This window comes from Erythrolamprus reginae, chromosome 12 (genome assembly GCF_031021105.1).
Source record: "Erythrolamprus reginae isolate rEryReg1 chromosome 12, rEryReg1.hap1, whole genome shotgun sequence".
In the NCBI taxonomy this organism is placed as follows: Eukaryota; Metazoa; Chordata; class Lepidosauria; order Squamata; family Dipsadidae; genus Erythrolamprus; species Erythrolamprus reginae.
Genome location: NC_091961.1, coordinates 1,268,604 through 1,282,499, shown reverse-complemented (window position 1 = coordinate 1,282,499; position 13,896 = coordinate 1,268,604). Strand labels below are relative to the sequence as shown.

General features: G+C 43.3%; 1 protein-coding gene across 2 annotated transcripts in view; it reads left to right on the top strand.

The window, feature by feature from the left end:
* Positions 1 to 13,896, top strand: part of ANTXR1 (ANTXR cell adhesion molecule 1) — a 115,503-nt gene that overhangs the window by 39,809 nt on the left and 61,798 nt on the right. For both annotated transcript variants that reach the window (XM_070765914.1, XM_070765915.1), the window contains one exon: positions 7,676 to 7,774. In XM_070765914.1, coding sequence (XP_070622015.1) covers positions 7,676 to 7,774 — 99 coding nt within the window. The remainder of the gene's footprint in view (positions 1 to 7,675; positions 7,775 to 13,896) is intronic.

The following is a 13,896-nucleotide window of genomic DNA, read 5'->3' as shown; positions in this document are numbered from 1 at the left end:
CACAGACTGGTGAAAACCGACCCTAAAGGTTCCCAGGGTTTTCATCTAATTCAAAGTAAAAGGTTCCCCAGCCCTCCCCAAACAATCAGTCAAATGGCCCAATCCAGGTCTGATTGCTTGGAAACTTCATTCCTCCTCTCTTCAGCTACATGTGCGAATGTCCTTGGTTCTCAGGGGAAACTATTTTGTTTTGGCTACAATTATCTCTGGTCTCCCCTCCCTGTCCCTCATCAATCTCCTGGGAGGAAACGGGGCTGGAAGAGGCAGGGAGAAGCCTCCGTGGGGCCTCTCTGGGAATCTCCTGGGAGGAAACAGGGCCGGAAAAGGTGGGGAGAAGCCTCCGTGGGGCCTCTCTAGGAATCTCCTGGGTTTCCCCAATCACACGCATTATTTGCTTTTACACTGATTCCTATGGGAAAAATCACTTCTTCTTACAAACTTTACTACTTAAGAACCTGGTCACGGAATGAATTAAGTTCGTAAGTAGAGGTTCCACTGAGTGAGTCCTTCCGAAGGTCCTGGAATAGGCAGATGTTATAGTTGGATGGTGTTTAAGGTGCAGCAGCACAGTTGCAGGAGGTCAGCTGTTCCAGTCAACGAAGCAGTGGAAGTGATGTGCCGGTGCCTGGAGGCTGTTGGGGCCTGGATGGGTGTCAACAAACTCAAACTCAACCCAGACAAGACGGAGTGGCTGTGGGTTTTGCCTCCCAAGGACAATTCTATCTGTCCGTCCATTACCCTGGGGGGGGAATTATTGACCCCCTCAGAGAGGGTCCGCAACTTGGGCGTCCTCCTCGATCCACAGCTCTCATTAGAGAAACATCTTTCAGCTGTGGCGAGGGGGGCGTTTGCCCAGGTTCGCCTGGTGCGACAGTTGCGGCCCTATTTGGACCGGGAGTCATTGCTCACATTCACTCATGCCCTCATCACCTCGAGGCTCGACTACTGTAACGCTCTCTACATGGGGCTACCTTTGAAAAGTGTTCGGAAACTTCAGATCGTGCAGAATGCAGCTGCGAGAGCAATTATGGGCGTCTCTAAGTATGCCCATATCACTCCAACACTCCGCAGTCTGCATTGGTTGCCGATCAGTTTCCGGTCACAATTCAAAGTGTTGGTTATGACCTATAAAGCCCTTCATGGCACCGGACCAGAATATCTTCGGGACCGCCTCCTGCCGCACGAATCCCAGCGACCGGTTAGGTCCCACAGAGTCGGCCTTCTCCGGGTCCCGTCGACCAAACAATGCCGTCTGGCGGGACCCAGGGGAAGAGCCTTCTCTGTGGGGGCCCCGACCCTCTGGAACCAACTCCCCCCTGAGATTAGGATTGCCCCCACCCTCCCTGCCTTTCGTAAACTCCTTAAGACCCACCTCTGCCGTCAGGCATGGGGGAACTAAACATCTCCCCCTTGCCCATGTTGTTTTGCCATTGATTGATTGACTGTGTGTCTGTTTTTATATACATTGGGATTGTTTTATAAATTTATTAATTTTAAACTGTAATTAGATTGGTGGGCATTGGATTTGTTATTATGTACTGTTTTATTGTTGTTGTGAGCCGCCCCGAGTTTGCGGAGAGGGGCGGCATATAAATCCAATAAATCTAATCTAATCTAATCAAACAAAGCTGCCTTTTGCAATTGACCGATGATGATTTTGTCAACACCCGTGATGTTCAAGTGGTGCTCCAGTTGCTTTGGGATTGCACCCAGGGCGCCTATGGCAATGGCTTTCTTTTACCTCAGTTGTTCTACTTCTATTTCAGGTCTTTGTACTTCCTGATTTCCTCCAGTTCTTTCTCTTCTCTTCTGCTCTCTCCAGGTACTGCAACATTCACTTTCTAGACTTTTTGGGGGTCTTTCTTATCAACCGTTCTTAAGTGTGGGGTGTTATGTGACAGGTGTTGACTGTATGAATTCTAAAGACCCACATCTCTTTAGCTTCTGTGTTTTCTATCGCTTTATCTATTTAGTGGCCCCACCAGTTCCTGCTTGCAGGCAATAGGTATAGTACTTCTTGCAGGTATTCCAATGCACCGTTTGTTGCTACTTTGTCGTGCTGTTGTTTGTAGTCAGTCTGGGTGAGCATCTTGCAACAGTGAAGCTACTATTACAAGTACAGTGATACCTTGTCTTACAAACGCCTCATCATACAAACTTTTCGAGATACAAACCCAGGGTTTAAGATTTTTTTGCCTCTTCTTACAAACTATTTTCACCTTACAAATGCACCGCAGCCACTTGGAAGCCCCGCCTCCAGACTTCCGTTGCCAGCAAAGCGCCCGTTTTTGCGCTGCTGGGATTTCCCTGAGGCTCCCCTCCATGGGAAACCCCACCTCCGGACTTCCGTGTTTTTGTAATCCCAGCAGCGCAAAAACAGGCGCTTCGCTGGCAACGGAAGTCCAGAGGTGGGGTTTCCCAGAGAGAGGAGCCTCAGTGAAATCGCAGCATTGCAAAAACACAAGAGGTCCATAGGTGGGGTTTTGAGGATTTCGGTGTTTTTGCGATGCTGCGATTTCACTGATGCTCCCTTCGCTGGGAAACCCCACCTCTGGACTTCTGTTGCCAGAGAAGTGCTCGTTTTTGCGATGCTGGGATTCCCTGCTGGGATTCCCCTGCAGCATTGCAAAAACACAGAAGTCTGGAGGTGGAGTTTCCCATGGAGGGGACCCTCAGGGGAATCCCAGCAGCGCAAAAAACGGGCGCTTTGGCTGGCAAAATGGGTGAATTTTGGGCTTGCACGCATTAATTGCTTTTCCATTGATTCCTTTGGGAAACATTGTTTCGTCTTACAAACTTTTCACCTTAAGAACCTCGTCCCAGAACCAATTAAGTTTGTAAGACAAGGTATCACTGTATTTCAACTGCTGAGTTTAAGTGGAAAAGGTATCCTTTGTTGCTTTTATAGATATACTGCTGGAGGTCAAAAGGGAATTCTTTTTAATGTACTGCAAATAATGTACGGAAAAAAACCCTTGTAGGCAAACTATAATTTATAGATCTTGAGTATTGAGCTGGAGGATTTAAACAAGGCACTAAATATGCACCTTTTGGGATGATTTAATTAGATTTCATGCATATTACAGGGGGTTGGACTAAGATGATCATGATGGTCCAATAACCAGAAGTGTTTTGTTGTGCTCAAAGCAAAAAAAAAAAAGAGTATATTATTGCTACCTAGACACAATAATCTAGTCAAGGAATGGTCAAAAGTAAATTTGCACTGGATAAGGGTCAGTGGAATTCATGGTGGGGGCTGGACTTGGATCTCTTGTGGCAACCCAATGATTCCAAGCTCATGACATATTTAATTCCGCCTTCCAGCTCAGCTCGCTGTTCTGCTACAGATCCTTTCCAACTCTGCATAATTGTGATTATGGACCTCTGCTCATCTCACACAGCCAAAATTCAGTGGCAAAAAATGCTGATTTTCAGCAGTACCAATTGCATTTGTTTCTGTTTTTTCTTCTGCACTCATTTCCATCTTTACCCCAAAACAGTTCCACCCCGTCCCCTCCCTCCCTCCATGGCTCTGTGTCTGGAAAAATACCACGAAATGCTTCCTGCTCCAGAAATTTTTTTTGGGGAAAACTGTGAAATCCCTTCCAGAATGTCAAGGCACAAAATGGGCCACATTTAATCCCTGTGATAGTTGATCTTTGAGAGGCTTTTCCTTCTTCCCTCTTGCTCAGCTTTGGAGGCTTTTTCTCCAGAGAGAAATTGGGTGAATGAGTCCTCTAAACTTGGGAAAAGTGGAGAGAGGCTCTTGTCTCTAGAGATGGGCTGGTCCAATGAAAAGAAGTCCCTGGAGAAAAGAGGGTGGAGCAGGCCCCTTGGTCTTTGCTTCAAAGGCAGGAATGCCATTAAACCTCCTCTTGATCGAGCTGCCCTGGTCCTTGGTGCCTTCATTGCCGCTTTTTATTTATTTTTATTTTATTTATTCATTTGTCCAATACATAAATACATAGGAAGAAAAATAGACATGTAGTAATATATATAAGGTTAAGTGAACTTAGAAGAGAGGATATATGAAAGAAAGAAAATATATATGTAAATATATATATATTAGCTTTGCTAATCAGCTCTCTCCATAAACCCCTATTGATAAGAAGATGAGGATTCTGCCCCTTCACTGCAGAGGATGGGGGCGCCTCTTCTACCTGGCTACACGCTTCCCTGAATGAGCTCACCAGTTTGAAACCAGAGAGTTATTTATGTATTATTTTATTTATTTATTCGATTTATGTGCCGCCCCTCTTCTAGGACCCGTTAGCTAGCTAGTTTGCTTGTTTGTCTGTGAAATTTATATGTCGCCCAACTCCAATGGGCGGCTCACAATAATATCAATAATTAGGTTTATAGGTTTTAATCATTTAGGTTTTCTTGTATTTTATAACAATTCTTGTTTTATTACTGTTGCATTTTTATTGCTTTTATTTATTTATTATTTATTAATTGGACTTGTATGCCACCTCTCTCCATGGACTCAGGGTGCATTATGATATTGTTAGCCGGCCTGAGTCCTTTTGGAGTGGACAGCATATAAATGCAAATAATAAACAAACAAACAAACAAACAAATGACAGTATAAAAATGTGGAATTACAATAACAACAACAACAGTAAAAACAATATAAAAGTACATTAATAAGCTTTAAAATAAATCATGTAAGAACCCATTCATGGAGCAAGAGTTGCTTTGGCTGATGTCCCTTTGGAATGAAAGGTCTCGGGATTCTCAGCCATCCAATTCACGGTTGTCCAAAATGTGCTTTTTTTCAAGAGGCAACTGGGTTTTCTTTCAAGAGGTTTCGCTTCTCATCCAAGAAGCTTCTCCAGCTCTTGCTGGAGGGTGGAGAATGGAAGGAGGGGGTAGGGATACAATTCCCGTCTACAACGCAGTCCTTTCAACAGTTCCTAGAAGGCTCCACACCCATTTGCACAACTCTGAAGACCCAGATAAATGCCCAGGTGGCCTCAACAACTCTCTGAAAGGATGCAAATGCACAGCTGTCTGCAAGGAACATAAATCCTTCCCTTCCCCACCATCCAGCCAGAGCTGATGAAGCTTCTTGGGGGGGGGAGAAGTGAAATGACTTCAAAAGAAAAAGACTTTGGAAAATCCAGCTGACTTTTGGGGGAAAAAGAGCACCCCTGGGATGAAAGCAGCTGGAGATTTGGAGCAGAGCCTGGATTCCTGAGTCAATCCGTATGCTTTGTGCAGCCAGAGTGCAGGAGGCGCCCCCCCCACCGCCCTTTCCTGCCCCCCAAGGCATGGATTTGGAGAGAGAGCGAGTGGGCGGCGGCTCCTGAGCATCGGTAATGTTGATTCAGCAGAAAGCGGGGTCACTCGGCTTCAAAGCCTTGGGAGTCACCCTTGCTTGCTCCCCGATGACGATCCCTTTCGTTTGAAGCACTCTTGCGCAGAGGGAACTTGCTGACTGCAGGGCAGAACTCTTTGTGAAGAGGGGCTTCCAACTTGCTGAGGCTTTTTCTCTTACACAGCAGCAGCAGCAGCTCAAAAGGTGTGGCCCTGATCCCTTTTATCCTACTGACCATTGGGGGCATTTGGGAGCTTCTGGGCTTCCTTTTGGCTGTGCTTCCTCCCCCCCTGCCCCTGCGACTGAAAAACAGATGCTCCTTGGACCGGAAAATGTGATTCTAGATCCCTGTTTTTCAATCCAAGCAACTTTCTTTTCTTTTTTTAAATTGATTTTTAGTTCCAAGACAAAGACACATAACATAAAAAAGAAAAAAGGAGCCCAAACTGCTCTGTATTTTTTAGAAGTCTAAGAAATTTAAATACAAGTCTTGTAGATCATATTAAGAAAAGGTGATAAAAAAGAATCATTATTATTATTATTATTATTATTATTATTATTATTATTAATTGGATTTGTATGCCGCCCCTCTCCGCAGGGAAGAAAAATGTATAAACTGTCACTAATTACTATTTGCAAACGTTCACATAGTTTTATACCATTAACTATATGTTACAGAATTTACAATAACATTCTTTTATCAAGCCACTCATAAAACCTTTAACTTTAACCTTTACGGATTTCACATTTCAACCATTTATAGTACCCAGGCCCAAAAGTTAAATCAAAATTAGTGTTGGACCAAATAAGATTGAAATGGTGTGTACTATATTTTTTGGAGTATAAGATGCACCGGAGTATAAGATGCACCCTAGTTTTTGGGGAGGAAAATAGGGAAAAGAATCTGCTTACCATCCTTAGCCAGCACATTATTTTGTCCCCTGGTTAGGGCTTTAAAAAAAACCTTATTCCGAGAGAGTAACAATGAAAGAGCTTGCAAGCCAATAAGAGCTGGAAAATCATTAGCACCTGGAAAGAAGCATTCAGAACAAGTAGGGCTTGGAAAACATTATTCTTTGCAGAGAGTAACAGTGAAAGAACTTGCAAGCCGCTAAGAGCTGGGAACATCGTTAGCACCTGGTTAGGGCTGGAAAGAAACTTATTCGGAGCAAGTTAGAGCAGTGGAAAAAAACCCTGCAAAGACTTAGGGCTTGGAAAACATTCTTTGCAGAGAATAATAATGAAAGAGCCTGCAAGATAAGAGCTGCGAAGATCGTTAGCAGCTAGTTGGGGCTGGAAAAAAAGCTACATCCAGAATATAAGACGCATCCAAATTATCAGCCTCTTTTAGGGAGGAAAAAGGTGGTTCTTATACTCCAAAAATACGGTAGTTTTTTTCCTCCCAATTCCCTCAAAATCTTTAATTTCTTTTTTTAAGGGTAACAGACAAAACTCTCGTCTGCAAACCAATTTTTTTCAAATGACATGCTTTCACAGACATGATATTGGAGCAAGGTTTTACAAAACACATTAAGTTTTCTTAATTTCTTTTATTTTGTTTAATTTCTTCCTACAAAAGGTTTCCATTGTCTTTTTTAGGATGATGAGATAAAATCGTATCCTAAGACCTTATTACCATTTCTTTTTCTTTCTGATGTTGGTTACTGCTCAAACTCTACTCTCAAATCCCTTCTGCGATGCGAGAAGAGAACAGCTGCAAACAGAGGGACTGTATAAAAGCATCGTTTACAGCTGTGTGTCTCATCATCTTCAGAAATGATTATACTATACGTTTCGGGAGCATTTGTCAGAACTTCTGTTTCTGTTGAACCTCATTCAAATTTGCCTTTGCTAATTATTTGTCTTGTTCTAACAAACATCTCCTTGGGCCAAAATATATTCCGCCCCATTCTCAGGACCTTAATTAGGATGCCTGCCTAAAAAATGGAAAAGAGGTTTTGGTGCTCTCTTCGTTTGCTACTTTGCTTGCAGATGTTTCATTACCAGGCCAGGTAGCATTTTCATGTTCAATAAAACATCTGCAAGAAAACCACCAAGCTCAGAAAGTACCAAAGGGGTCCAATCCTGAGCTATATAGAGTCTCTTCTATTTCCCGGTTGACAGAAGTAAAATCAAGCAATCCACAAAATAAAATGCCTGAGCTGGGTTCCTTCACGTTGCATTATCATTTAATTATTAATTTTAATTAATCCATAACTATTTTAAAATCACAAAAAACATCTAGATGGCTGCTAGGATTAAAAAAATAAAGACTTGATGGCACCTAATCAATCAGGTTTTTTAAAACAAACCTCTCATGCCCTTCTCAAATCAGTGCTTTCTCTCTGCTTTCAGAGTCCGTCCAAGTTGTGGTGACCGGAAATGGCTTCCGACATGCGCGGAATGTGGACCGAGTCCTCTGCAGCTTCAGAATTAATGAGACAGTCACCCTCAGTAAGTTGTCCTGCTGTCCTATCGACCAATGAATGGTTTTAATTACTCTTATTGATTTCTTAAGGATGGTGAAAGTAAAACTGATACCATCACCAACATGATGATAATGTTGTTGTTGATGATGATGATGTTGATGGTTTTTAAAAATAGTAATAATAATTTTTTTATTAGGAAGACAGAAGGGAAATGGGAGACATGATCAAAACATTTAAATATGTTAAAGGGTTAAATAAGGTTCAGGAGGGGAAGTGTTTTTCATAGGAAAGTGAATCCAAGAACAAGGGGGCACAATCTGAGCTTAGTTGGGGGAAAGATCAGAAGTAATGTGAGAAAATATTATTTTACTGAAAGCGTAGTAGATCCTTGGAACAAACCTCCAGCAGACGTGGTTGGTAAATCCACAGGAACTGAATTGAAACATGCCTGGGATAAACATATATCCATCCTAAGATAAAATACAGAAAATAGTATAAGGGCAGACTAGATGGACCATGAGGTCTTTTTCTGCCACCAATCTTCTATGTTTCTATTGATAAAACATACATAACAAACAACAAAAAAGAAACAATTAACAGATATGTGATGAATCTTTTAATATATGCACTTAAATACCCTAAATTATTACATCAATGTTCACCTTAAAATGCTACTATTCACAAATTATATATACTGTATATATACATGTATTTTACTTCTCCATAGGGTTTGTTTAGCTTGATATCTTGGTTCTTGATGTTGATGATGATGGTGGTGGTGGTGGTGGTGGTTATTATGATGGTTATGATGATAATGATGATTCCAATCCTAATAATGGTTGTGTTGCACTGTTCATTTGTGTGGATTTGCAGCATTGACTGAAAATCCTTGCAGGAGGAAGCAGGGCTGTGGCTTGGTTTTGCCGTCTGAGTTCGCTCAGGTGTCCTTGACCCAGAGAAGAAGGTTGGTAGGAATCTAGAGTATCTCCAGGGTACGGACACTTAAATAAGTCTTCTGACCTAGGCTTCCCCAAAAGCACAAGCCGACTCCTTGTCCCGATAAAACCCCTTTTATTTAGTTTATAGTGAATTTTTCTCCAGCAAAGTCCTGGCCAACAGCTTTTCAAGTTTTTTCCCAATTTCGGATCTTTTATCAGGCTTGGAGAGGTGCCAGACCGATATCTTCCAGACTCCACACTGTAACAGACAATACTTGGCAAGAATGCAGGAACAGCTCTTCGCCCAAATGAACTAATTGTCTCCTGCAATCACCCCTCCCCTTTCACTCCTCTTTTATTCCCTATGGGAGGGGCCATTCATTGTCCACCTGTGGCCTTACTCCCAAATTGACCCTTACTGCTTAGTTGTTCCTTTTGTCTGGCAACTCTGTCTCTGAGCACACTGGGAAAAGCCTCCACCTGTTCGTCTGCCTCGCTGATGTCTGACTCCAAAGGCAGCTGATAACTGCCAGACTGCCCTGGCCCCTCTCTGCCTCAGCCGCAGAGCACTCATCAGAGCCTTCCCCAGACTCCAGGACCGGCCCATGTTCCTCCCCAACCTCCTCGCTGTCCCAATCTGCTGGCCGTTGGTGGGCCACAGCAATAAAATCCACCCTTGGGTTGGACACTAGAGCCAAGGACTCTCAATTAGGTGTTGTTTTATGCTGGTGGGATTGACCCACCGGCAGCCTAGTCCTGGGGAAGCTTCCTGCAGCTGTCAAGACCAAGGGCTGCACCCATTTTAGGGAGGTGTCTTTAATGCTTGTCTAGATACATTCCAGAACCTTGGAAAGGGCTCAAGGAGTGTCCATCCTTCATTTTATAGTGAGATCATGAAGGTGGAGACCTTCGAATGGCTGGAAATGCTTCTTTGCAGATTTTTCCACACATGAGCTGAGCTGCAGTTTATGAGATCAGCAGTCTGCAGAGTCTCTTCATCTCTTGATGGCTTAGATCTTCTCTCCTTTCTGTTCCTTTCCCAGTCCCTCCATGGTTGCAGCTTCCAGCATGTTCCAAAGGTAACGCTGCTCAGCAGTGGTTCTCAACCTTTCTAATGCTGTGACCCTTAGTACAGTTCCTCAAGTTGGGGTGACCCCCAACCATAAGTCTAGCACCAATTCTCCCAACAGAGCTTGAAGCTGATTGGCAGGAAGGTCAGAGGGACACCCCCACTGTCAACGCCTGATTGGTCGGATTGTAATATATATATTCCAAGGCACCAGAATAGACGCTTTAGTTCCTAACGCCAGGGGAAATTTGTCTTTTCCCCCCAGGGTCTTCTTAGGCAACCCCTGTGAAACGATCATTCGACCCCCAAATGGGTCCTGACCCCCAGGTTGAGAACCACTGTTGTAGAGGGTGTTGCAGGAGTCCAGCAACAATAGAATAGAATAGAATAGGAATAGAATAGGAATAGAATTTTATTGGCCAAGTGTGATTAGACACACAAGGAATTTGTCTTGGTGCATATGCTCTCAGCGTACATAAAATAAACATTTGTCAAGAATCATGTGGTACAACACTTAATGATTGTCGTAGGGGTCAAATAAGCAATGAAGAAGCAATATTAATAAAAATCTTAGGATATAAGCAACAAGTGACAGTATAAACAAGGATATCATCCTGCTTGCAAACAATGCCTATGAGAGGAAGCTGAGCATCAGTTGCTACTGCACCCAGTTTTGGTCAACACTCACCATACTATCCAAAAGATGTTGAGATTCTGGAAAGAGAGCAGGGAAGAGCAACCAGGATGATGAGGGGACTGGAGACTAAAACATATGAAGAACGGTTGCAGGAACTGGGCATGGCTGGTCTAGCGAAGAGAAGGACCAGGGGAGACGGGATAGCAGCCTTCCAATATTTGAGGGTCTAGCACAGAGAGGAGGAGGAGGGGGTCAAGCTATTCTCCAAAGCACCTAAAGGCCAGACAAGGAATAATGGGTGGAAACTGAACAAGGAGTGATTCAACCTGGAAATAAGGAGAAATTTCCTGACAGTGAGAACAACCAACCCATGGAACAGAAGTTGCCTTCGGAGGTTGTGGGGGCTTCATCCCTGGAGGCTTTCAAGAAGAAAGTGGACTTCCACTTGTAAGAAATGGTGCAGGGTCTCCTGCTGGGGTTGGGGGTCTAACTACATGACCTACAAGGTCCCTTCCAGCTCTGTTAATCTGTTAATCCATATTTTTCTGACGCTGTTCTCTGTCGGGGCTCATATCCTGTCTGATTCCAGATGTGGAGAGGACAAAAGAATGCAAAGAACTTGGGGGTTCACCTGTGTGTGTGTGTGGGAGACTGAGTACTAGAAGTGAGTGATAGGAAAGGCAGGTAGGGGTACAGGCTGCCTTGTGGCTCAGCGCCTGACTCCATTTTAAAAGGTCGTGGATCATGTAACATGCAAGAACTGTAGTAGCCAATGTAAAGGAGTTTGCACACTACTTGGAAATAGATGAACCAAAAACGGTGACCACTGGAATGTCCAAGGAAGCCCCCCCGGAGGGGGGGGGGACACTCCGATCTCAGAGCAGCACCGAAACAAGCCAAGTTTGAACCTTGAGTAGCACTCGGGGAAAACCAGATCCCAAAGGAAGTGTTTCCGGTGGTGACATTGGCCCATGAAAACTGCCATCCGTGTGGGGGAAAAAGGAGCGATTTTGCTGAAGGGTGGAAATGGATAGAGAAGCCACAAAGAGGCCACAAAGAAAAAGAGGCAAAAACTGCAACTCTAGGTAGATCAAAGAGGCCAAGAGCGCAACAGGAATATTTTTGAAATTGAAAATAAAAGGGAAACAAACTCTGTTTGTTTTAGGAGAGATTCTTCCAAGTGTAAGCATGTTTTTCACAGCCCTGTCCTGTAAATCTAACTCTCTCCCTCAAAAGCTCTAGTGGAGGGCCTGGTAGTGGATGAGGTGGGGAAGAGCGTTCCTCGTAGGTTTTTAAAGTTTGCTTTCTACGTAAGAGTCATTCTTTGTCAAGTGGACCAGGTGAAATTGAAGCCTTATTTGAAAAGAAACCATCACCAAAACAACACATGTCATAGAAAAAACTGTGCTCTTTCTAATGAAACAAAAATGAAGATGATTGAAGGTGAGAAAACTGAGAGCGATAGAAAAAAAGTGCTCTTTCTATTGAAGGTGATGAAACAGAGCTCTCTGTTTTCTCACCTTCAATCACCTTCATTTTTGTTTCATTAGAAAGAGCAGTTTTTTCTATCGGATGTTGTTTTGGTGATGGTTTCTTTTCAAATAAGGCTGCAAAAATCAGTCAAGTGGGCACCTGGTCCACTTGACAAAGAATGACCCTAAACGAAGACGGTTGTTTGGAACGGTCACAGAATCCCTGTGTAGCCACCGAAAAGAGCCAGCTTGGAAGATGAACAGGGGGGCTTGGTGCAGGGGCGGGTTCCTCTTACCGTTTGTTTGTTTATTTATTTATTTATTTATTTATTTATTTATTTATTTATTTATTTATTTATTTATTTATTTATTTATTTATTTATTTATTTATTTATTTATTTATTTATTTATTTATTTATTTATTTATTTATTTATTTATTTATTTATTTATTTATTTATTTATTTATTTATTTATTTATTTATTTATTTATTTATTTATTTATTTATTTATTTATTTATTTATTTATTTATTTATTTATTTATTTATTTATTTATTTATTTATTTATTTATTTATTTGATTTTTATGCCACCCTTCTGCTTAGACTCAGGGCGGCTTACAACATGTTAGCAATAGCACTTTTTAACAGAGCCAGCCAATGGCCCCCACAATCCGGGTCCTCATTTGACCCACCTCGGAAGGATGGAAGGCTGAGTCAACCTTGAGCCGGTGATGACATTTGAACCTCTGACCTTCAGATCTACAGTCAGCTTCAGTGGCCTGCCGTACAGCACTCTACCTGCTGCGCCACCCTGGCTTTTCCTATCAGTGCGCTGCATGCACATCACAACATTTTACATGTGCATATCCCCTAGCGTGATTTTGCTTCCACCCATGCACCAAGGAACGATTTTACTCCTGCGCATGCTCAGAAAGCCAAAAAGTCACCAAAAACTAGGAAAAAAAGATTGTGGCGTGCATGGACCAGCAAAGACAGCACCGGAGCCATTGTGCCAAAATTGCAGCATCAGTGGGCCGCTACTGGAGTGGCACACCAGACTGCACTGATCGGAACCCACCCCTGGGTTGGTGCAATCAGCAAAGTTCCTCGCAATTTTTTCTGGATGGATGGGATGCACCGCTAGGTTGACAGTGGACAATGCAAAGATGCAGAGACACCCCCACCCCCAACCCCTTGAATTCTTTGAAGCCTCCATTCCCCAGTTGTTGGTAATGGAGGAACTTTGAGGATAAAACCATTTATTGGGGCAGGAGCAAGCGTCTCTATTTTAGAAGACAGAGTTGTGAGTGCTCCTTGTCCACCTCAGGTCGTGCCTGATTCTGAAGAGGATGAGCCAGGCCCCTCAGGGTACCCTGGGCCAGGGGGGCTGCCAGAGGAAGCTGAGAGCAAGAGTGAGGCAGACAGGGGAGAGCCTGAGGGGGCTGGTGTGACATTGGGAGATTGGTCTCAGTCAGACAGTGAGGAAGACATGTTAGTGGACAACAACTGGATAAAACCTCACTATAGAAGAATGGCCAGAAGGCGAGAGGAGAAAGAGAGTAAAAGGTATTAATCCACAGCCTTTGAGGTGTGATGTCACTTCCAGGCAATATAAAGGAAGGGATTGTGGGAAATGGGGGCATGGATCCTCAACATGTCGTTCCATGGAAGAGCCGAGAAACTGGCATGCTTGAAAAGAAGTCCTAAAAATCATGACCTCTGCCTCAACAGACATTCTGTGCTGGATTTCTGCGCTAGCAAAAGTATTCGGTGAGCTACTGCCTCTGTTTTGAGTAATGAAAAAGGGGACATCTAAGGAACGTGATAAACGACTGAGGTTGGTGCACTTCCCAGACCCAGAGTCGAAGCCGGTATTTTTAACGAGATAGAATTCTACTTCAATGCTACCTTTAAACTATGCACTGCATTCATGTCCCCTGCGTGAGTGAATAAAGAGTGAGTTTTATTACTAAGAAGTGATTTCCCGGGGATTGAGCAGAACAGATAGTAGAGAATCCATAAGGCAGTGCG